The sequence below is a fragment of the Oenanthe melanoleuca genome, chromosome 11, assembly GCF_029582105.1.
Source record: "Oenanthe melanoleuca isolate GR-GAL-2019-014 chromosome 11, OMel1.0, whole genome shotgun sequence".
Lineage (NCBI taxonomy): Eukaryota > Metazoa > Chordata > Aves > Passeriformes > Muscicapidae > Oenanthe > Oenanthe melanoleuca.
In genome coordinates, this window is record NC_079345.1 from 1,476,976 (window position 1) to 1,501,813 (window position 24,838).

The 24,838-nt window shown below is 52.0% G+C and overlaps 1 protein-coding gene across 3 annotated transcripts in view; it reads right to left on the minus strand.

Annotated features, from left to right (window-relative positions):
• Positions 1–499: 499 nt before the first annotated feature.
• ZC3H18 (zinc finger CCCH-type containing 18) overlaps positions 500–24,838 on the minus strand; it is a 44,028-nt gene continuing 19,689 nt past the window's right edge. For all 3 annotated transcript variants that reach the window (XM_056500598.1, XM_056500597.1, XM_056500599.1), the window contains 10 exons: positions 15,130–15,330; positions 13,255–13,380; positions 11,920–12,021; positions 10,445–10,588; positions 9,023–9,175; positions 7,030–7,184; positions 6,352–6,548; positions 4,485–4,581; positions 2,526–2,622; positions 500–1,363 (listed from right to left, as the gene is read on the minus strand). In XM_056500598.1, coding sequence (XP_056356573.1) covers positions 1,165–1,363; positions 2,526–2,622; positions 4,485–4,581; positions 6,352–6,548; positions 7,030–7,184; positions 9,023–9,175; positions 10,445–10,588; positions 11,920–12,021; positions 13,255–13,380; positions 15,130–15,330 — 1,471 coding nt within the window. In that variant the 3' untranslated portion in view covers positions 500–1,164. The remainder of the gene's footprint in view (positions 1,364–2,525; positions 2,623–4,484; positions 4,582–6,351; positions 6,549–7,029; positions 7,185–9,022; positions 9,176–10,444; positions 10,589–11,919; positions 12,022–13,254; positions 13,381–15,129; positions 15,331–24,838) is intronic.

The window sequence follows — 24,838 nt, forward strand, 5'->3', positions numbered from 1 at the left end:
TTCTGAATGAGAAGGGTCTGGCAGTGGATGTCCCCCCCTCAGTGACCCTTCACACCAGTAGGACACTGGTTCCACACTGGGAACAAGGAGCAGGGCTGGAGGATGGGGAATTCCAAGGAATAGGAAATGCCAGAGACCCCAAAAATTGTTCTCTAAACGGGAGGGGTCTGGCAGAGGTACCCAAATGATCCCCCAGTAACCCTTTACACCAGTAGGTTCCTGGTTACTTGTGAAATCCACTGGGACCCCACACATTGCTGCCTAAATTGAGCAGAGGGACCCCTGCTGGTGCCAGGCAGGGCAGGGCCCCCAGTCACACACCAGTGGGATACTGGTTTCACACTGGGTGCTCCCCCAGCAAACAGAGCCCCAAAAACCCCCAAAGTGAGGGGCACAGACTCCCCCCTCCCCCAAGGCAAGAGAGATGCAGAGAACGGCAGGAAAAGGTGAAATTGGTTATCAAAATATTTTATTTCAGGGAGATCCCTCCAAAAAAAAAAAAAAAAAAAAAAAAAAGAAAAAAAAAAAAAACTAAACAAAACAAAAAAAAAAAGGAAAAACCAAAGGAAGAAGGACCCTCCTGGCAGACAGACATGCCCACAACACCTGCAGGGCTCCTGGGAAATCAACTGAACCAACCCCCTGCTCCAAAGAAACGCCAGGTCATTCCCAAGGGGACTGAGGCAGGATATATATATATAATTTGTGTTTTTCCTGGAGGAGGAGGAGGAGGGGTGCTGCCAGCAGTTCACAGCAGTTTTTGGCTCTCTCTGCACACGGACTAGAACTGCATTGCTGAAGACACTCACCACACAGCAGGGCTAACTAGAATACACCTGGAGGCTAGCAAAGAGGGGAGGGGGCACGGCAGGAGTCCTCTGTGCACAATTCACACGGCTCTGGAGCCTCCCCAGAGCCATTTTCTCAGGGGCTGGACAAAAACTTCCTTAATTTTTTTATATTTTTTTCCCGTTTCGCGCCTGTGGGTTTTTTAAAAAGAACGGCGGCCACTAAAAAAAAAAAAAAAAATTAAAAAAAAAAAAAGAAAAAAAAAAAAGAAGACGAGGAACTGCAAAATCCCAAAGTGGCCACTTATTTTTTTTGTGTTTTTTCCTTTCTCCACTATTTATAAAAACATCAACAGTCACTAAGGGGCACGGCCCACTATACTTTTCCTGGGATTTTGGCCCTTTTGCGGGCGATGGCGTCTTCCACCGCCTTGAGCTGCTTGAGGAGCTCCTCCCTCCTGGACAGGGTGCTGGATTTGCTGCCCTTGGCAGCTGCAGGGCCCTGCTCTGAGCCCTTGCCTGGCACACTGGTCACTTTGCTGGAGCTCTTGGATTGAGGGGACAGCTGGCGTTTCCTGCAGGGAGAGACAGACAGAGAGAGGTTGGGGATGTCCCGAAGGATCTGTGGGAATCCAGGTTAAAAACCAGGCTGGGGTTGTGGAGTTTGTGTGGGAAAGGTAAAAAATGGAGAAATCATCTCTTAGAAATCATCTCTAGAAATCATCCCTTCAAAATCATCCCTTCAAACTCATCCCTTCAAAATCATCTCTTAAAAAATCAGCTCTTCAAAAATCATCTCTTCAAAATCATCTCTTCAAACTCATCCCTTCAAAAATCATCCCTTCAAAATCATCCCTTCCAAAATCATCCCTTCCAAAATCATCCCTTCCAAAATCATCTCTTCCTTCCCTGGGCAGGAACATCTTTCACAGCCCACATTGCTCCAACCTGGCTTTGGATATTTCCAGGGATCCAGTTTCTCTGGCCACTCTGTGTCAAGGCCTCCCCATCCTCACAGGGAAGGATTTTTCCCAAATTTCTGAGCTAAGTTAAAATATCAGGAAATGCCACATCTAACACCTGGCTCCAGGAGAAGGTGGGTTGGAGGCTTTGGGTTGAAAACTGGTTGAAACAGTAAAAAATCAGCTATTCCATGGGGATTCCCAGGATTAAACTCAGTGCCAGCTGCAGTGAGACCCAGAGGGGAGAGCAGCCCTCAATCCCAAATCCTCCAGCCCCTCCCCTGGGATGTTTGCTCACAGAGATCCTTGGAGAGGATCCCCAGAGCCCCAGTCCTGCACTGGGATATTGCCTGAGCTGGTCACCTCCACCAGCATGGGAGGGTGCAAAGCCAGGGCTGGCACTGCTGTGAGTGTGCCACAGCATCCAGGGGAGCAGCTGAGGCTGTGCCAGGCTGGGAAAAGGGAACCAGGCACTGGAAGGAGCTGGGCAGAGGGGAAGGGGCTGCACTGTGCTCATTAACACTGTGCTAACGAGCTGCAGAGGCACTGGCTGAGCTCACTCCTGACCCACGTGGCTGCTGCTCTTCTCCCAGCTGGAATGGCCCAGCCAGAGGCTCTGCACCAAGCCCTGGCACCCCTGGCAGCTGCCCAGGCAGCTCAGCATCCTTCCCTGTGCTGTGCTCCATGGCAACTGGGGCTGCTGGCCTGGGAGAGCCTGGAGAGCCTGGAGGGGCAGGGCTGGAGCCCCTGGAGGGGTGGGAGGCCCAGCACTCACCTGTCTGCCTGTGCAGGGGAAGGTTTTGGGTTCTGGCCCCGCTGCCGCTCCTGTTTGGGGGATGAGAGTCTCCCAGTCGCCTTCCTATCACGAGAGCCTGGTGGGAGAGAGCAAAAAGGACATTCCTTCATTGTCCTGCTTGTCACCAAGGCACAGGTTACCCCCTGCCTGCAGATTGTGCCAAAAAAAATGCCAAGACCAGCAGCAGGTGGAAACAACTCACAGTGTGCAGGTCAGGGGGAGCAGAGAAGCCAGGCAGGGCTGTGTCCCACAGTCACCTGCACACATCACCTTCCTCTGGCCCTCCTCACCCTCCAGCTGCTGGAGTAAGGCTGTTGCATGGCACCCTGTGCCTGCAGAGCTGCTGGCTCTGCCCTGGCAGCTCACAGGGAGGACTGGCTCCAGCAGTGACAGGTGAGGGCAGCTCTGCTGCTTTCGGAGCCAGCGGGGCCTCCCCCGAGGCAGCAGCACCCCCGTGTTTGTTCAGCACTCACCTGCCAGCCCTGCCCCAAGAGAGCTGCCCTGGGCACCCAGGGGTGCTGGGGAGCAGCTGGGTTACCCCACAACTGAGAGGGAATTCTACCTGTGCAGCTGCCACCCTGCAAAGGTACAGCAGCCCCTGGGTGTGCCAGGGCATCCTCTGCATCCCTGAGCCAGCCCACAGGTGCAGCTGACAGAGCAGGTGACACACTGGGGCCACCAGCACTGACCAGTTTGGTGCTGGGATGCTGAGGGGCTCAGTCCCAGAGCACCTTTCCCACTGGAGCTTGGACTCCCCATCCCAAGGCTGGATGGGCCTTGGAGCCACCTGGGATAGTGGGAGGTGTCCCTGGTGCTTGGTCCCTTCCAGCCCAAACCCACCAGTGATTTGCTACAGCTTAAAAATTGCTTTGGAACAAAAAGCAGAGGTGACATCAATGTCTCTCTAGAAACTGGCCTGGCCCTGCCACCTGTGTGTGAACCAGACCCCAGTGAACTTCAACCTGGGGCAGTCCCTCGCAGGCTGCCCTGGCAGGAGGTGAATGTTGCAGGTTATTAGCACAGACCTTCTGCTGGCTGGCACCCAGAGTCAACAAGATCCACCTACAGCTGAGCCACCAGGGAAAACAACATCACGTGGCAGCCCCAGCGTCACCAGCAGCCACCCCTGGCTGCCAGCTGCCCCCAGTGCCCCTCTGCCAAGGCTGAGGGTGCCACTCAGGCCCTGCCTGGGGCTGCCAGCTCGCTTTTCCCAGCTGCTCCTGCTGCTGGGGGAGGACTGAGGCCCAGGAGAAGACTTGGAAAGCCCAGCTCTTTCTAAACATCCAGGGCAGAGAGGGTTGTGTCACCAGAGGTGGGGCAATCAGCTCATTTCCCAGGCTGGCTGATGCAGGCAGGGATTGCATCCCTGCAGCCCAGCCTTTCCAAGCAGGGACAGCTCCCCCAGGACACGGGGCTGGGAAAACTCCAGGATGCACCAAAGGAAACTCCTGTGACTCGGAACCCTGGAATGTCAGAGGGCTGGAAGAGATCTTCAGCATCATCCAATCCAACCTTTAGCCCAGCACCACCACAGTCACCACTAACCCTGTCCTCAAGTGCCACTTCCATGTTTTTTGAACACTTCCAGGGATGTTCTGTCCCCTCCTGATAGAATTTCTAATTCTTCCTGGGTAAAAAATATTCCCTAAAATCCAACTTAAACCTGATTTCCACAGCCACATCCAAGGCCAGCAGCAGTCAGCAGGATGCTGTGGGGTGGATGTGGAGGTGAGAACTCCATGTCTTCAAAGCCAAGGGGTTATTTTTTTGGAGAAGACTCACAGGGACAGAGTGGAGTCACACAGTGGCAATCTCTGCTGTGGTTTGGCAGCAGGATGGTCAACACCCCCCTTTATGTGGTGGCAATCCCACTCTGAGGTTCTGGGATGGCTGCAAAGGATGTCTGCAGCTGCTGGGAAGCAGGAGCTGGTGCCTCACCTCTGTCAGGGGACAGGTTGGCCCGTTTGGCTGGAGGAGAGCCTGGCCTCTCTTTGTCTGCTGGCTCATATCTCTTCCTGCTTCCTTTGTCAGCTGCCTGCAGTGGAATTAAAACAACAGAGCTGAGCAGCCACTTCCCTCTGCAGAGGGAAACAGGCACAGCTGGGATTCCAGGGATTCCCTGGGATGTGCTGCCTGGCTCCTGCAAACACCCTTCCCAATAAACTCTGCACACACCAGTCCCAGCCATCCCTGAACCCCCCTAATTCCCAACCACCAGAAGCCAACAGCAACCCCTGCACTGGGGTTAATTTCAGAACAGGAAAAGGAAACCAGCAGCTTTTTGGGATTTTTTTTCCAGCAGCACCAAGGATAGCAGGTGTGAAGGAGCATGTGGAGCTGTGCCTTTTCCAGGCTGTCATGTGTCACTGCACACTCCTCCCTCCAGAGCAGCTTCCTGCCTCTGATAAAGCCTCCTCACGTCAGAGCACAGGGAAGTAGAGAAATCTGCAGCCTCAGACTGTGCTGGGGAATTTGGGCTGGCAGGGCAAAATCTCAAAAACAGGAACCTGCCCACGTGATGGGGCCAACACCCTGCCCCAGCACCAAACCCCATGGCTGCTGAGGGCTGGGATCTGCAAACAGGGGCAGGGGGAGCACAGGGGAGGGCAGGGGGAAAAGACAGCCTCCCCAGGAGCCCAGGCACTGCCCCTTCTCCCTGCACTCTGTGCCTGGCTGCTCCCAGCCTGCTGTGGCACAGGAAGTGCTCCCAGAGCATCTCCCAGTGGGAGAGGCCCCGGCACCTTCGAGCAAGGGGGGAAGAGGCTGAAGCTGCAGCAGGAATGTGCCCCAGGGAAGCCGCCAACACAGCCCCAGAGTGAAGCCAGCACAGGGTGTGTGCTGCCAGACTGGTTCTGAGTGCTGCCCTCCCAGCCAGCCCCAGACCTTCCTGGCTGAGCTCATCCCAGCAGTGCTGAGCACAGAGCTCCCCTGCTGCAGGGATCCATCCCTGCTGCTGCTGGGATCCATCCCTGCTGCTGCTGGGATCCATCCCTGTTCCTGCTGGGATCCATCCCTGTTCCTGCTGGGATCCATCCCTGTTCCTGCTGGGATCCATCCCTGCTCCTGCTGCTGGGATCCATCCCTGCTCCTGCTGCTGGGATCCATCCCTGTTCGTGCTGGGATCCATCCCTGCTGCTGCTGGGATCCATCCCCTGCTCCTGCTGGGATCCATCCCTGCTCCTGCTGGGATCCATCCCTGCTCCTGCTGGGATCCATCCCTGTTCCTGCTGGGATCCATCCCCTGCTCCTGCTGGGATCCATCCCCTGCTCCTGCTGGGATCCATCCCTGCTCCTGCTGGGATCCATCCCTGTTCCTGCTGCTGGGATCCATCCCTGTTCCTGCTGCTGGGATCCATCCCTGCTCCTGCTGCTGGGATCCATCCCTGTTCGTGCTGGGATCCATCCCTGTTCCTGCAGGGATCCATCCCTGTTCCTGCTGCTGGGATCCATCCCTGCTCCTGCTGCTGGGATCCATCCCCTGCTCCCGCTGGGATCCATCCCTGCTGCTGCTGGGATCCATCCCTGTTCCTGCTGGGATCCATCCCTGTTCCTGCAGGGATCCATCCCTGTTCCTGCTGCTGGGATCCATCCCTGCTCCTGCTGCTGGGATCCATCCCCCTGCTCCTGCTGGGATCCATCCCCCTCTCTCCTGCTGGGATCCATCCCTCTCCTACCAGGATCCATCTCCCCGCCTGCCACAATCCATGTCCCTCCCACCAGAATCCATGTCCCTCCCACCACAGCCCCCAGGAGCAGGGAATGCCCAGGGAGTCCCAGGCACCAGGGAATGCCCAGGGAGTCCCACCTTGTTCAGGAGAGTCAGTTTGATCTCCTTGTGCCCGCTGAAGCCGCCCTGCTGTGCCTGGGGGGCCGAGGGCTGCTGGCCCTGGGGTGGCTGCTGGGATTTGCTTCCTGGGGTGGGCTTGGCTGATTTCAGGAGCTGAGCAGGCACATCCCGTTTCCTCTTCTCCTCTTTAGCACTGTCTTCTTTTTTTGACTTTCCTGTTGAAAGCAGAGAGCACAAGGGGTGACTTGGGAATGATTCCTGTTGCCTGCACTCCCCTTGGGCAGGAGGGGATGGAAAAGCTCCCAGCAGTTAACTCAGCTCATGGGCATGAGGTTAAGGGATTCAGGAAACCAGAATTTCACAGAGAGGAACAGAAAAAAGACTCTTTCCACAGACTCTGCTATGGTCTGGAATGAGCAGAGGAAGAGCAATGTGATACTGAATTGTCCAGATTTATGTCACCTTCCAAGAGTGAAGGAGAATGGGGTGAGGCAGAGGCAGAAGTGCCAGGCAGGAAAAGGGCTGAGCCAACCAGAGGCACAGGGATGGAAGGACACAGACCTCAATTTGCTCCAACACCTCACAGCACCTCTACTCAACGATTCTCCCAGAGCCCAAAACATTCCCAGGGAAGGATGTGTGCTCCCAGAACACTCCTCAGAGGAACAGCAGCCCTCCCAGCAGGTGTGTGGGTACCTTTCTTCTGCTGGGCCGGGGTGGGGGAGCGGGAGCTGGCCGAGGAGACGGGGCTGGCCAGGTCGGCGTACATGTCCTCGGAGTCGGCGCTGCGCACCGAGCTGCTGCTGGACGAGGCACTGGACACGGAGGAGACGCTGCTCACGCTCAGGGACCTGCCAAAAACCAACAGCACCACCCTCAGCAAGGCCACCAGGCCTCTGGGCACTTCTCTGAGTGGCTGGGTGTTGGAAAGTGACACGCAGTGTTGTGTCCTGGGGTGCTGCTGGTAGGAAAAATCTCCAAGCTGTGGGTGCAGGCCTAGAAAGTAATGATTATTTATAGCCAGGATTAAGGAAATGTGTAAACAGGTCACTGTTTGCCCAGGAAAACAAGGAGTGAAAGCAGGGAGTGCACTGGCACATCCAGGTCAGTGTTACAGCTCAGGGCAAGGGTTCCCTGGCAGGGTTTGTGCTGCTGGCACACAGCCACTGTCACGACTGATAACCACAGGGAGATGCCTCCAAGGTGGAAATCTCCTACCAGAGCCTGTCCTGGGAAGTGTCCAAGCCAGGCTGGACAGGGTTGGAACAACCTGGTCTAGTGGAAGGTGGCAGAGAGTTGGACTGGATGAGCTTTAAGCTCCCTTCCAAGCCAAACCATCCCACTCCATGAATATTCAGGCAGCCTCTCCAGCCTGCTCTGCCAGCAAGGCCCAGGCTCCCTGGCTGGAGGCTGCATGGGGTGACTGAAAGGGCTGTGGCAGCTCCAACACACACCAACCCTCTGCAGCCTCTACCCCCTGGCACCAGGAGCTGAGCTCTGAGATCTCATGGATTGTTCCAGGAACTCCTCCAGGCCGCTGGAGCTGCTGTGGGCACACAGTGCACTCCCCACAGCAGCAGCACAGGCCTCAGTGTGCTCACACTTCCCATCTCCATGCCCTGGTGCTCTCTGAAGCTCTTGCATCATCCCTGGCTGAGCTGATGAATGTGACAGGCACAGAGTAAACAAGCTGGATTTCTGTAAAATAACACGGATGTTCAACCTCAGAGCTCCACAGAGTTCACAGATGGGAATTTGCAGCTGCTCAGAGCCAGATCCTGCTCCATCCTCTGGTTTTTCACCACAGGACTACTCTTACACCCAGGGAAGTGCTGTGTTTTAAGGTTCTGCTGTGAGGATTCAGGGAATCCTCTGTCTGAAGAGGTGAAATAAACCTGAAGGAATGACTTGAGAGTGGTTTGTTTCTCTTTGCTGGAAGGAGTTTGCTGTTTACACATTCCACAGACTTGGAACTATTCACTTGGGGCTAAACACAAAGGAACTGGACCTGCAACTTTGCCAGGAAAAATATCATTAGCTGGGCCTTGTAGGGATTTTCTGACCTACCTCTCCTGACAGGCCAAGCATCTCCCCTAAGGACACACAGGAACCAGAGGCAGGAGAGGCTCAGCAGAGCCAAGCTCCATAGCCTGAAACTGTTCATTTGCAGTTTAATGAGGATGTGGGATCACCCTGGCCAGAAGGAGCTCTTCTGGTCACCATTTAGGTTAAATGGGCACTTGGACACACATGGTGGGATTATTTCCTTGAATAAACCACATGGGAAATATCAGGGAGTCATGGAATGGTTTGGGCTGGAAGGGACCTTAAAGATCATCCAGTTGCAGCCCCAACACATCCCAAAAGACCAGGCTGCTCCAAGTCCTGTCCAAATTGTCCTTGGACACTTGTAGGGATGGAGCAGCCACAGCTTCTCTGGGCAACCTGAGCCGGGGCCTGCCCACCCTCACAGGGAAACAGTGTCCCCAAATATCCCATCTAAATATCCCCTCTATCAGTTTAAGGCCCTCTCCAACACTGTATTCCCATCACAATTCAGGATTTGGGATGTGAAACACAAACCCAACCTTGTCCCACCTCCCAGGCACCTGCAGCTTGTGCTATTGGAGGATTTCCACTATAAAAACCAAACCAGAGAACTGGTTAAACAAAGATCACAGGGCTGTACCTGGATTTCCTTGACCCAGAGGGAGAGTGGGAGACTGAGGCAGAGGATGATCTGGAATGAGATCTGGAGAGAGACCGGGACAAGGACCTGGACCGGGAGCTGGACCCGCTGTAGCTGCTGGCACTGCCACTGATGCTGCCACTCATGGTCCTCCTGCAAGGCAGCAAACCCCTCCCAAAATGAGAACTGGAAAGGGAATGAGAGAGAGGGAGGGAAAAAACCCCAAGAGAAAACCAGAGATTTGCTCAGCACCCTCTGATTGACACCAGCCCTCCCTGAGGGGTGATCGGCCCCTTCCAACTCCTGTCCAAATCTGTGTGCTGGGAATGATGTTCTGTGCTGGGAATATCCCTGGGAATGATGTTCTGTGCTGGGAATACCCCTGGGAATGATGTTCTGTGCTGGGAATATCCCTGGGAATGATGTTCTGTGCTGGGAATATCCCAGGGAATGATGTTCTGTGCTGGGAGTATTTTTGGGAATGATGTTCTGTGCTGGGAATATCCCTGGGAATGATGTTCTGTGCTGGGAGTATTTTTGGGAATGATGTACTGTGCTGGGAATATCCTTGGGAAGGATGTTCTGTGGTGGGGAATATCCCTGGGAATGATGTTCTGTGCTGGGAATATCCCTGGGAATGATGTTCTGTGCTGGGAATATCCCAGGGAATGATGTTCTGTGGTGGGAATATCCTTGGGAAGGATGTTCTGTGGTGGGGAATATCCCTGGGAATGATGTTCTGTGTTGGGAATATCCTTGGGAATGATGTTCTGTGGTGGGAATATCCCTGGGAATGATGTTCTGTGCTGGGAATATCCTTGGGAATGATGTTCTGTGCTGGGAATATCCCTGGGAATGATGTTCTGTGCTGGGAATATCCCTGGGAATGATGTTCTGTGCTGGGAATATCCCTGGGAATGATGTTCTGTGCTGGGAGTATCCTTGGGAATGATGTTCTGTGCTGGGAATATTTTTGGGAATGATGTTCTCTGCTGGGAATATTTTTGGGAATGATGTTCTCTGCTGGGAGTATCCCTGGCAATGATGTTCTGTGCTGGGAGTATTTTTGGGAATGATGTTCTGTGATGGGGAACATTCCTGGGAATGATTTTCTGTGCTGGGACCAAGCAGATCCCACACATTCCTCTTTCCTCACTGTGCCACCCCCCTCACAGCTCCCAAAAAAGCCTTTTTTCCCCACTCCCACCCAGATTTTGCCACATTTCCTGTGTTCCACCCCAGCTCCATGGGCAGGAGCCACTCATGGCACATCAGGAACATTCCAGCCCAGCTCTCTTCCCCTTTCCTCCCTGCCCCAGGAGATGGATTCCTCCCTTAACAGCAGGACTCTGGGATTTGCTGGATCCCCCAGGAGACAGAAACCTGGCATTTGCTGCCTGCCCCTGCCCCCAGCTCTCTCACCTCCTGGGTGGAGTCCTTGTCTGACGTTCCTTCCTCCTGGCTTCCCGATTATCCCCTGCCTTGGCTGCCTCTGGGGCTGCTGCTGCAATTTTTGTGAGAGGCTGAGGGACTGGGAGGGCAGTGAGCTTCTTCACAGATTTTTCCCTGCAATAAAATGACAGTTTTCAGGTGTGTGACCCCAGGGGGTGAGCACAGAGCAGGGACATCTCCAGAAATGCTGTGCTTGGGTTTGCTGTTTAATATTCTAGAGATGATGGAATTCTGGAATGGTTTGGGCTGGAAGGAACCTTAAAAATCACCCCACTCCTGTCCATTCCATGGGACACCTTCCTCTATCCCAGGTTACTGCAAACCCCATCCAGCCTGGCCCTGATGTGATTCCTGTAGCTACAAACACTTGGCTGCTCCACCAAAACACAAACACCACAGATTTCCCTGAAGGGGTTTGTTCCCCGTATTCTCAATCAATTCATCTTTTCAGACACAAATTACTGTACAACAGCCAATTTTGGAGATATTTCACTGGTAAACTAACTCCTGAAGCAGGTGTTTCTGATCCATTTAATTCCATCAATTTTATCCCAGCAGCACTGGGAGGGAGCAGACACCACTGCAGGGCCAAGTGGAGGGGAAAAACCCCAAAAGGCAGGATAACAAGGGACAAGAATTGTGGCAAAGGGGATTGTCCTAAATTCTGGAGAATTCTGGGGGATTCCCACGGTGTCATTTATTTGCAGGTCAGCTTAGAAGAGGTGACATCACTATGGTGTTGTGTCACCCTCCAAGGGCCCCGTAATTTGCCACTGCAGGGTTTGTGAAATAGCAATTTCAGGAATTTAAAAGAGCAGCAGGGCTGTCAGAAGGTGCCAAACCCAGCTGCAGAGAGCTCCAGTCCTGGTTCATCTGTCTCCAGTGTGAAAAGTTGATGAGGTTGAACAATTTCTTTATTCTGAGGCTGTGGATTATCCAAAGCCACAGCAGAGGAAGGAATTTAAACATTCTTATAGCTCCTATTAGGAATATTCAGATTATACAAATATATCTGCACACACAGAATGTTGCAGCAGTAAATCATGTGTTTAAACACTGCACACAGGTAATATTTAAGGATACTTACATTGGATTCAATAAATAAAAGTGTCATTATTTAATTAAATTTGCCAAGCTAAAAACTCTTCAATAAAGGTTGCACTTTGCATCTGTCATTTCTTTCTTAAACTCAATCAGGTTTAGAATCCCAGAATGAGGATTTGGATGGGAAGGGACCCCAAAGATCCTGTTCCACTCCCTGCCATGGGACACCTTCCACCATCCCAGGCTGCTCCCAGCCCCATCCAGCCTTGGACACTTCCAGGGATCCAGGGCCTCCCCACCCTCACAGGAACAATTCCTGCCCAATATTCCATCTAATCCTGCATTCCTCCAGTTTAAGGACCCTAAAGGTCAGAGGTATCCAGAGGAAGATGGATCCTTACCCTTTCCCAGGAGGTGGCAATAATTCCCCTTTAGCCTTGGCCAGTGGCTTGTGAGGAGATGGTGTTGGAGAAGGAGAGGGAGAAGAAGAGAAGGACCTTGACCTGGAAAGGAAGGAGACATCACCCAGCTCAGCCTCTGGGATGGCAGCAGCTTTTCCTGCCTCTCAGGGCATTCAGCCACCACTCCCCTCTCCCCAGGAACCCGTCCTGAGCTTCTGCTGCTTTTATATTTGTAACAAAAGTTAACTTCTGTCATCAAGACAGTGGGAAAAAATAGGATCAGCAGGAAGAGAGGCACTCCAGGTATTCCACAGCAACACCTGAGGCTGCCTCCATCCTCTCCATTCTCTCCTGAGGGAGAACACACAGGAAAATAAGCAGGATTTTGAGTTTTATGTTCATTACTTTATATCCTGTAACTCCTAGAGCAGTTCATCCTTTAAACAGCCACAAAACCAAAAGCAACTTGGGAGAAAGACAAAAAATACACCTAAATTTAACATTGACCTGTAATTTCCTGAGCACAAGGAGCATTAAGGGGTGCATCCCAAAGGTCACAATCAAGGGCAGGAGCAGTTTCCTGAGCCCAGCACGTGCTGCTGTTGGGGTGATTCACCCCAGTGCCTCAGCACTGACTCCTGTGTGACACTGGGGACACTGGGGCTCACTCTGCCACCTCAGGGAGAGCAGCCAAGGGTGTCACCCACACTGCTGCTGAGCATGGATGCATGGGGAAGCTCATTCTGCTTCCCAAAGGAATCAGCTTTTCCTAGAGACAGCAGTCCCAGAAGTGACAGTGTGTGCTCTGCCATCACCTCTGGGATCTGCTCTGGGTGCCTGTGTGGCTTCAGCTCCTATCTAAAGAGCCAGTTCTCCTACTATGGATATTCCAGGCTTGGGAAACTGTCTGCAGGGGCAAGGAAGTTGCAGAGGAATAAATCTTAATCAGCCTGGGACACTGGATTGCTACTTTGAAGTGTCAGGACTATCACAAGGCACAACTGCTTTAATAAAGAAACGGGATTTGCCTCTTGAAACAGAAATTCCAACGCCACAGAAAAGAGAGGCTGCTGAACTTCTTCCAATCAGAAAATGCAAATGATGGGAATGTTAATCCACCACAGGCATGGGAAAGAGCCCAGCCACAACAGCACTGCACCCGTGGGTGGGAGCACTGGGGACAGGAGGGGGTGGCTGACAGATCTCCTTCATCCAACAACCACAGCCTCGCTCAGCCAAGTGCTTGGAATGGCTCATTTTAACAGAGCAAAAAGGAGCTGCCAGGAAGAGTTTGGAAACCTCCCACCACTGGATCCCAGTCCCAGGAGGCACTACCTGGACCTGCTGCCTGAGAAAGAGCTGTGCCTGGAGGAGCGACTGGAGTAGGAGCTGTAGGAGGAGGACCTGGAGCGCGAGCGGGAGGAGCCGGAGCCAGAGTAGGTGGATGAACGAGAAGAGGACCTGGAAGAGATATATTAAACTTCAGAGCTTCCCCAAAAGAAATATTAAACTTCAGAGCTTCCCCAAAAGAAATATTAAACTTCAGGGCTTCCCCAAAAGCCCCCAAGGTCTTGTTTCCAAAGATGTTCTTCCCAAGTTCTGCTCCAAGCCCCACCAGACTCTCCTCAGGGAATTTACAGCCTCTCCTCAAATCCCCTTTTTCTTTCAGGGAGGATCCTGTTGTTGCTGCTGTTTTTGCACCCTTAAATAAGCCTCCCTTTCTTTAATTACTGATTTTCCATCCTTTTTGGGAACTGCTTCCATGTATTTTGTGCCTTTTCCCTGGACAACCCCCTGACAGATCACCTGACTGGGTGCAGTGATCCCAGCAGGAAAATCTGCTTCAGGAGGGCTCTGGCTTTTAGATGTCTATCTCCAATTTAACCTGTTCCTCATTCCTCCTGGATACTTCCCCCCTCTTTCAGGAGCTTCAAGTTCAAGCATTTAAAGGAAATGGACCCAGTTTGTACCTTCAGGGAGTTCCTTTGTAAAAAGTGGTTTTTATCTTATTTTACACTGTTGGTTTCCAAGCCTCATTCCAACACTCCAAGGCCCTGTCAAATCTCCACAATCCCAATTCTCCCAGTATCAACCAGCTCACTCCTCCCTCCATCCATCCCAGAGTGACCAGGATTCAATTTTTACAGCTCCCAGTTCTTGCTGCTCCTATTGAGGTCAGTTTTTATCTGGTGAGTTGCTATCATGCATCCAGTTCTAATTCCCTTTAAAAGTGGTTTTTCCATGGATTTGCCTTTTCCTGATCTCAAGCAGCCACAGCACAGCTCCCACAGCTCCCTGCCTGCTTTGGCTTCCATCTCACTACCTTCCATAGGTGTTCCTGAGCAAAGTCTTGAACTGCTTTCCCAAATATGAAACCCTGGAATGGTTTGGTTTGGAAAGGATCATGCAGGGCAGGGGCACCTTCCACTATCCCTGGGATGGAGACCCCACAGCCTCTCTGGACAGCCTGTTCAAACACCTCCATGCTGCAGTGTGTTTTCTTTAATGCTATGTTCTGTCATTGCTGTGGTCCAGCTTGTGCCCTCCCACCCACCTTGTTTATTAACTTCCTAGTCAATCCTGCTCTTTTTTTATCCTATGCAAAAAGAATAGCAAAGCAATCTGACAAAGCAAATTCTTCCAAAGCAATCTGGCAGCCAAAAAAAACACAAAAAAAACATGGAGCAACAGCTCTGGCCACATCTAAACCTCCTATTTCTGGGGTGGAACTCACTCTAGGCACAGAAGCAGTGGCAAAGTGAGAGCAGCTCTGACCTTCACACCTTTCCTTGGCCACGAAGAAGCCCCATCCCATTACCCCATTTTCCCATTATCCCACCCCATTATCCCATTCCATTTTCCCATTATCCCATTCCATTATCCCATCCGATTTTCCCACCCCATTTACGCATTATCCCATTCCATTATCCCACTTTCCCATCCCATTATTCCATTTTCCCACCCCATTTTCCCATTATCCATGCCATTATCCCACCCCATTTTCCAACCCCATTTTCCCCTTATCCCATTATCCCGTTTTCCCATGCCATTATCCCGTTTTCCCACCCCATCCCATTATCCCGTTTTCCCACCCCATTATCCCATTTTCCCACCCCATCATCCCACTTTCCCACCCCATTATCCCACTTTCCCACCCCATTATCCCGTTTTCCCCCCCCAATATCCCCGTTTACCTCCCCGTTTTCCCACCTCGAGGATCCCGAGGCAGAGGCTGAGGACGCCGATGTTTTCCGGCGCCTCCGTGCCCGGCTGGGGGACACGGACACTCCCAGTTTCTTTTTGGGGGATTTGGATCGGCGCCAGGGATCCTTCCACTCATCTGCCCTCTTGGACGGGGCAGTGCCCAGGGCTGTGGCCTCCTTGTCCTTCTTTGGTGCCTCGGGCTGGCGGCTGCGAAACGAGGAGGAGGTCAGCAGGCAGGTACAGCAGGGAGACCAGCAGAAATGATAAATGTATGATAATAAAATGTATAAATGAACACACAGGGCCGTGGAGAAATCAGAATTCATCCTTTAGATTGATTCCTTACAGCTCCTAATCCCCCTGTGGGATTCCAGCACCGTTTTGGGGTGATGAAGTGTTAGAAAAACTCTGTTTGTGAACCAGTGACAAACCAGAGCTGCTCTGCAAACCAACCAAGTCACCATTCTGTGACCTCCTCTGTCCCACTGGGCTCTCTGGGACCCCCTGCCTGATTCCAGCCTCAGCATTCTGTGACCTCCTCTGTCCCACTGGGCACTCTGGGACCCCCTGCCTGATTCCAGCCTCAGCTCTTGGCCTCCAAGGACTGGACACAGGGGATGGGAAACCTGCTCCTCCCTGGGGCAGCACAGAGCTGGAGCTCTCGCCATGTTTCCTTTCTCCTCTCCAACATTCTGAAAATAATTCAGGGCCAACTTTCCAGCACCTGCACCAGACACTTCCTTAAGTAGTCCAGGATGAGTTTCTTGAGGCTGAGACTTTGCCTCTCTTATCTCTGGGTGATTTAACCCGGAATTTTTCCCTGCCCTTGCTCTAACCTGCACTCAGCTCCTCAGTTACCTGCTTCTGACCTTCTCCCTGTGGTTTCAGGCAGAGTTTGAGAGGGATTAAAGCTTTCTGAAGTCTCTTGCACTCACCAAATTAGCAGGACAATGATGCATTTAGTCCTTTCCTCAAAGCAATGAGTTCCCTGGGAATTTGGGGAAGGAAAGGCCCCTTCCCACTGGGTTCAGCCAGTACCACCCCATTACTCACCACTGAAGCAACCACTCCCCACACAACTTCCTCGACCTTTTTGAGATAAAAAAGCCACCTCTAAGTTTTCTAATAATTCCAGGAACACTTCAACAAACCCCAGGATAATGAAAGCTCTTGCTCAGGAGCCTGTCCTTTGAAGACTTCACACCTCACAGAAGCCTCATCCTCCTTTTTGGCAGTTTCCTCTTCCCCAATCCAGGACTGGGATGTGCTGACCTAAAAATCCAGCTTCTGACTCTTTCCTTATCTCTGCTGATGTAAAAGCAGTTTTACTCTTTGTCCCACAACTCCCTTGGAATATTCAGAGGAAAACCCCTCCTTTCACATTCACCCCTCCCAAAACCTCACTCCATTCCCAGGGAGTCCCAGGCAGGGCCATGGCTCAGCTTTATTCCCCAGCAGCTCCATCCCATCCTCCCCCTTTCCCAGCTCCAGCACAGTTTAACTCAGCACAGGGTATCTGCCGTGGATTGCTCAAGTTTTCCACAATTCCAAGACTATTTCACTTTGGAGAAACACCACACTTGAAATATGGGGTTGAGACACACTGGACCTATTCTTTATAACATTAAATAGTCCAAGCTGGGCTCAAGGGCTCCTTCCAGCAGATGTTTACAAATCCATTTGGAATTTAACCTCTGGAATATCCTTGAATCAACCAAGTGAAAGAAGAAAAGGAAGATTGGGAAAAGCCTCCACACCTTGCATGAAGCAGCAGGACAAAAAGCAAGGAAAGGAGGAGAGAAAACCACATGAGGATGCTCATGGCTAATGCCCAATATCCTGATCCAATGTCCCTTCCCATGGGATCACAGTCTGGAATATTCTGCTGGCACAGGCAGTTTTATCCAGGGTAAAACCTCTGGAGAAGTTTCTCCTGCAGTGTCCAAAATGACACATCTGGAAGCCAACAGCAGTTCAGGCAGGCTCAGGCTGGAGATCAGGAAAGGTTCTTCCCCCAGAGCACTGCCCAGGCTCCCCAGGGAATGGGCACAGAGCTCCAGGAGAGTCTGGACACTGCTCAGGGTTGGATTTTGGGGTGTTCTGGGCAGGACCAAGCCTTGGGCTGATGATCTTGTGTGTCCCTTCCAGCTCAGGGTATTCCACAAGTCCATGAACTAACGAATGTCCTCACATTTCTCCAGGCTCAACTCCCTCCTGAACCAGTTTTCAGACAGAAAAGCATCCTACAGTTTCTTCTCCCTTAAAATCCAGATCCCACAGCACACAGGGAGCTGGAACAACTCCAGCTGAACCCCAGAGCCTGGGAGCCAGCTGGGAGCAGGGCTGACTCTGAAAGCAAATCTCACTCACTTGCACCCATTACCTGGTTTGATGCAATTCCCTCTGGATGAAGTCACTTTCTGGAGGAAAGGTTTTTCCCCAGGAAAACCACAACAGAAAGGCTCCTTTTGGGGTGTGCTTGGCTTTTTGACTCAGCACTAAATGCTACAGACAAGGAAGATGCTGCTCCTGTCAGGACAATTTCAAAGCCTTTTGTCAGAGCTTCACTAAAGAAACTTGTTCCACCTAAAGCTGGGATCTGATGCTGCTGGACTCATCTTCTCCAGTGGAATTCAGCAGGCAGAATGGAAAGTGAGCTGGAGCAGCTAGAGGAACATCTCAAAATCCTAGAGGAACATCCCAATCACAGCCTGGAGATGAGGAGGGGAGGATTTCTCTTCACTTTCACTCTTACAGGTCATTTTGTGCTGGATCTGGTTCTTGCTCCCAGCTCCTTAATTCAATAAATTAAAAATTAAGAATGGTTTGCTGCTGGCTCAGTGAGATCAACCTGCTCAGAGCAGGGGCTGAGTGAAAAGGAGGGAAGGATTCCAGGGCTGGTGAGCCATGGGAGCAGCTCAGGAGTTCATCCTCACCCTCACACAGCTGCCCAGGCTGCTGGCAAACCTCACACACTTCAGCACAGGGAGTGGCCAAGAACCCTTGTGTTCATCCCAATCTTTTTCACCAAATTTAGAAAACAAGTGAAATATTTCAGAATGAACTCCTAAGTTTCTTCCACAAGGTTTTAAAAAATTAATTAGAGGGAAGAAGAGACAAGAGTGACCAAAAGCAAAAATTTCCACCCAGATCCTCAAGAATCACTCAGGCAGCAGTTTCCAAATTTTACCCTTAAAATCATGAAAAGTTTTCTTTTCCAGAAGGAACAGGCTGATGCCCATTTGGCTGGAATGGAATGACAGCAATCAGGAGAAGTGAGGCTGAACTGGCTTTGGCAGGGAGAGGAGGAGCAGAGGCAGCTCCAGCTGGCAGCACCCCCAGCGTGGCTCAGCCAGCTCCCAAAAAAAAACCTGATCCCAAAAAAAACCCAGCTAAGCACGTCACTGAGTCCAACAAAACTTTGGAGAAGGGAGAAAAAAAAACCTGCCCAGCTCAAGTTGTCCTCATGGATGATGCAAATGCTGCATTAGAAAAGAAACATTTCTAATCTTGGAGGGGAAAATGAGCATCCAGGGGAAAGCTCTTCCTGCCCTCCCTCCCCACAGGGAAGCACAGCAGTGACCAGGCTGGCTCCAGGCTGCTCTCCCAGCTCAGCTGCTCCAGGAGGGCAGCCCAGGGATGGCTGAGCAGCCCCGCTGCTCCTGCAGGAAATGCCGGGCTTGCGTCAGCAGCGCCGCTGCTCTGCTGCAAGCTGGAATTTTCCAGAGGAAGTGGACTCGAGGAATGACTGCAGCCATGTGCCAAGGAAATGTGAAGGGATCTGTAATTGCTGCAAAATAAATTCCAGCAGAGTGCAAGCACGCAGGACCTCTTCCTGTCTTGGAGTAATGGAGAGGGACAACAGCTCTGGAAAGGCACCCAGTGTGTCCAGGGCAGCCCTGGAGCTGCTGGCCAATACTGGGGAAATATCAGCAGGGAAAATGCTTTTCTCAAGCTGTTTCCATTATCAGTCACTTAAAAAAAAAAAAAGGGAAAAAAAAAAAAAAAAAAAAAAAAAAAAGGAAAGATTTCTTCAAAGCCTGATGGGGAGAGGCTTGGAAATTAAAGAGTGGAGATACAATCTGAACCTCCAGGATGAAATCATCCCAGCAGGGAGATAAAGTTATCTGAGATGGCATCTCCCCTAAGGGCTGAGCATTTGACACCTGGAGAGCCTCCTCTCCATGAGCAGGAGGCAGCAGTCCTGCCCCCAGAATGTGCCAGTGATCCTGCCCTGGAATCACCTTGTTCCACCAAAATCCAGGCTGGGGGATCTCCCAGTAACTCCAGCTCTGAAATGCCAAAGAAAAATCACATTTTTATAATCCACATCTGAGTCACTCACTGCCCTTCATCTCGATTTAGGATTATGAAACTCTGCTGCTGCTGCTGGGGCAGTGGAGGCAGCAGCTCAAGAACCATAAGGACCAACAGAAATCCCAGTCAGCAGGATTTTTTTTTTTTTTTTTTTTTTTTTTTTTTGTGGAGAACTTGGAAAGCTTGGTTTGATTCACAGACTTTATCATCGTGGAATCACAAAATGGTTTGGGTGGGAAGGGACATGAAAACTCATCCAGTCCCTGTGCAGGGACACCTTCCAGTGCTCCAAGTCCCATCCAGCCTGGCCTGGGGCACTTCCAAGGATGAGGCAGCCACAGCCTCAACCTCCATCCTCAAAGGGAAGAACTCCTCTCCAACATCCCATCTAATCCAGCAGGGGAAGCCATTCCCTGTGTCCTGTTCCTCCATCCCTTGTCCCCAGTCCCTCTCCAGCTCTCCTGGAGCCCCCCTGGGCCCTGGAGCCTTCCCTTCTCCAGGCTGAACACTCCCAGCCTGGCTCCAGAGCAGAGCTGTTCTTATCACAACTTCCCCCAAGTCCTGGGAGCAGAAATGAAAGCAGAGCTGTCTAAGCAGGTTCCATGGCTCTGGCTGGCAGCTGCACCACAAAAACCAGGGATGTAAACAAGTTGTTATCAGGTTTATCACAGCAGAGCTTCCATGCAGGGCACTGGATTGAGGTCCCAAAGAACCCTGGAGTGGCACTGGATGTGCTCTGCATGTGAAAAGAAGGAATTCCTTCTCTGAGCAGTGCTGGAACACCTGGAGTGTGCAGGAGCAGAGATCCAGCTCCAGCTGGAGCAGAAAAAACCCATCTCAGCCTGGGAAACCCACCAGCCCCAAGAAGCTGCCCAGGGAGGTGCAGAGCAAACCCACACCCCTGGATGGAGGCTGGTTTCCCCCCTTCACTCAATTTTCATGGATACAAGGCTGAATCAGGGCATTCCAGGGTTTTACCAACTCCAAAATCACACAGCTGTCTGTCCTGCCTGCCCTTCCTCCTGTGGCAGGACAGACAGGAACAAAGGAAGGATTTCTTCAAGGAAATAACTGAGATTTCCACAGGGAAAACTAAGAGGATCCCAAATCCACCATCCTCCCACCTTTAGGATGAGATGCCAGCACTAAGTACCCCAAAACTAGTTTCATTCAGAGCCTCTACACCCAAAAAATAGAGAACAAATCCAGCTGGCAGCATTGGGAGACTGGAAAGGAAAGACAACAACGAGCCAGGAACACTCAGAATTAGAGATTCTTCCCAAAAAAACGAGCTCAGTTGCTCTGTGGTGCACACACCACCATGAATCACCCCATTTGCATTCCCTGCTTTTTGCCACTCCTTTATCTAATCAAGCTCATTCCAACACTTTCTGACTTGCAGGATAACCTGCATTGATTCCAGAGCCTGGGTTATCCTGCTCATTAAGGTGCTCAGAGATTAACAAAGTCAACTTGAACCAGCCTGAGAAAACAAGACAAGGGTGAGCACGGCCATGGGATCACGTAACCCTCACCTGCCCCACTGACACCTCAGCAGCACTGGGAAGAAGCTCAAGGTTCATTTTTGGAAAGGTTTTATAAGGATTTATGATTTGTCCTTCCTGACTTTGCTATGAGCTGCCTGAGTCCCCCCTCACAGGGTTATTTTGGTTTTTAATGGCTGCCTAAGTGCTCTCCATTAATAGTTTTAGTTCTGATGGAGGGAAATTAATTCCAAAATAAGTGTGTGTGATAATGGCAGGATGGTCTGTCAGACACTGCTCCTTCCTGGCACCTTTGGAGCTGCTGTCACCTCCTGGGAACATCTCTGAGGACAACAGCTCCCTCCTTCTCCTCATCCTACCTGGCTCTGCTGTTCCATGGAATTTGGGCTCCATACCATGAGAATCCTAGAATCACTGAGGGTGGGAAAGAGCCCCAAGGTCATCAAGTCCTGTGACCAATCCTCACCCTGTGCCACATCCAGTCCTTTCCTGGACACCTGCAGGGATGGGGACTCCACCATTTCCCTGGGCAGCCCATTCCAGTCACTTTTTCCTCCTGCTGTCCAACCTGAGCCTCCCCAGGCCCAGCTTGAAGCTTGTGTGGCCTTTGTGGGGGACAAATCCCAATGTCTCACTCCAAGGTTCACTTTGCATCCCCACCAGAACCCCCAGCATTCCTTGGAGAGGAAACCCAGGTGGGAAAGAAACCAATGCCCATCTCAGGGACCTTCTTCCTCCTTGCTTGGCCAACACCACCAAGCACCACCCCAGTGAGGGGCAGCCAAACTGAGGTTCCTTCTCTCTCTGGGGTGTCCAACCCCAGCCCTGCACAGACACCCCAACAATCCCACCTGGGCATCCCTGGGAGGGTTTTCCAAACTCTCCTGGAGCTCTGTGCCCGTTCCCTGGGGAGCCTGGGGAAGAACCTTTCCTGATCTCCAACTACCCCTGCCCTGACACAGCTCCAGCCATTCCTGGTCCTGTCCCTGGTCAGGGACATCAGTGTCCCTTGGGAATGATCTCCTGCATCTCCCTCAGTGCTTTGGGAACACAACCAGGCCCCACAACACTGGGTTGCTTCATGAGCTCCTGGAACAAACAGATGCTGGTGGGATAAAGGCTATGGCAACAACAGAAAGGATTAAAATTATTTCAGTGTGTAGAGCCTTCACCCCCAGCTAAGGGTCAGAACATCTTGCACTGCTCTAGGTTTCTTCAGAGGACATATTTCATGTCACTTCTTTATCCCTGAAAGGCTTTGCACAACAGGGAGCTCCACTGGCAAGCCAGAGAGAAAAAAAAGGAATTCTGCACTCAGCAAAAATCAGGCCCAGCCTGGGGCATCAGAACTCGTTCTGGAGATGGGAGCAGGAGCACAGACAGCCAAGTTATCCCTCTAATTGATCATAAAGTGTCCTGGCTTGTTGAGTGTTGGGTGCCTGAGGAGGGAGGGGGAGGAGGGGGAGGAACAGTTTTACCAGCAGTGCAATCTCAGACTTTAAACTTCTTGGAGTGCTCATCTTAAGCTTGGGAAAAAAAAAAATCCAACCCAATGCTTCAAACAGCAAGTGCACATTCACAGAATCATGGAATGGTTTGGAATGAATCTCAAAGCTCACCTCATTGCAGCCCCTGCCATGGGCAGGGACACCTTCCAAGCTCCAGGTTGCTCCAGCCTGGCCTTGGGCACTGCCAGGGATGCTCTGGGCACCTGTGCCAGGGCCTGCCACCCTCACAATCCCATCTAAACCTCCTCTCTGCCAGTTTGAATCCATCTCCCTCTGTCCTGTCACTCCATGCTCTTGTTCAAGTCCCTCTCTCTCTCTTTGGGTGGCTCCCTACAGGTACTGGAAGATAATTTTTAAATTCCTTCCCAAAAGGCCAATCCACATGTGACAATCCCATTGGAGCCCAAATACTGCAGCCTCTTCTTTCCAAAGGTTCAAGGAGAACTGCTTGTCCCTGAATGCATCAGGGTTTAAATCTTTGCTAAATTCTATTCCTCCTGAGCTGGGAACACTTCTGGCTTCTCCACATTTTTAGCCTTGTTCAGAGATCAGGTTAAACCTTCCTGCTTTCAGCAGAATGGAAAGGGAATTTGTTCCTTTATTCCTGCTATCTGCTGTTTGGGTTCTTTCATCCCTTGACTCTATAAGTTCTGGTTTGTTGCCTCCTCCAGCTCCTGCAGGAGCCCCTAAACCAACAGAGTGACCAACATGGACCTGGAATTATTGATACTGACCTGGAACTACTGACATGGACCTGAACTATCAACATGGACCTGGAAATACCCAACATGGACCTGGAATTACTGACACAGACCTGGAATTACTGACATGGACCCGGAATTACTGACACGGACCTGGAACTACCAACATGGACCTGGAATTATTGATATTGACCTGGAATTACCGACATGGACCTGGAATTACTGACATGGACCTGGAATTATTGATATTGACCTGGAACTACCAACATGGACCTGGAATCACCAACATCCTCAGCTCTGCCTTTGGCAAAGCTCAGTGCTGCTTGCACAAGCTCTGTGGAGCAGCTCTCCAGGCTCTGTGCAGGAGCTCTCCAAGCTCTCTGGAGAAGCTCTCCACACTCTGTGGACTAGCTCTGAGTTCTGGGGAGAAATTCTTCAAGCTCTGTGGAGTTCTCTGAGTTCTGTGGAGCAGTTCTCCAGGCTCTGTGTGGAGGAATTCTCCAGGCTCTGTGGAGGAATTCTCCAGGCTCTGTGGAGTTCTCTGAACTCTGGAGTTCTCTGAGCTCTGTGTGGAGCAGCTCTCCAGGCTCTGTGAATAAACTCTCCAAGCTCTCTGGAGCAGCTCTCCAGGCTCTGTGCAGGAGCTCTCCAAGCTCTCTGGAGAAGCTCTCCACACTCTGTGGACAAGCTCTGAGTTCTGGGGAGGAATTCTCCAGGCTCTGTGTGGAGGAATACTCCAATCTCTGTGGAGCAGCTCTCCAGGCTCTGTGTGGAGCAGCTCTCCAGGCTCTGTGTGGAGCAGCTCTCCAGGCTCTGTGTGGAGCAGCTCTCCAGGCTCTGTGTGGAGCAGCTCTCCAGGCTCTGAGGAGCAGCTCTCCAGGCTCTCTGTGGAGCAGCTCTCCAGGCTCTGAGGAGCAGCTCTCCAGGCTCTGTGTGGAGCAGCTCTCCAGGCTTTGTGTGGAGCAGCTCTCCAGGCTCTGTGTGGAGCAGCTCTCCAGGCTCTGTGTGGAGCAGCTCTCCAGGCTCTGTGTGGAGCAGCTCTCCAGGCTCTGAGGAGCAGCTCTCCAGGCTCTCTGTGGAGCAGCTCTCCAGGCTCTGAGGAGCAGCTCTCCAGGCTCTGTGTGGAGGAATACTCCAATCTCTGTGGAGCAGCTCTCCAGGCTCTGTGTGGAGCAGCTCTCCAGGCTCTGTGTGGAGCAGCTCTCCAGGCTCTGAGGAGCAGCTCTCCAGGCTCTGTGTGGAGCAGCTCTCCAGGCTCTGAGGAGCAGCTCTCCAGGCTCTGTGGAGCAGCTCTCCAGGCTCTGTGGAGCAGCTCTCTGCACTCTGAGGAGCAGCTCTCTGCACTCTGAGGAGCAGCTCTCCAGGCTCTGTGTGGAGCAGCTCTCCAGGCTCTGAGGAGCAGCTCTCCAGGCTCTGTGTGGAGCAGCTCTCCAGGCTCTGAGGAGCAGCTCTCCAGGCTCTGTGTGGAGCAGCTCTCCAGGCTCTGAGGAGCAGCTCTCCAGGCTCTGTGTGGAGCAGCTCTCCAGGCTCTGAGGAGCAGCTCTCCAGGCTCTGTGTGGAGCAGCTCTCTGCACTCTGAGGAGCAGCTCTCCAGGCTCTGAGGAGCAGCTCTCCAGGCTCTGAGGAGCAGCTCTCCAGGCTCTGAGGAGCAGCTCTCCAGGCTCTGTTAGGAGCAGCTCTCCAG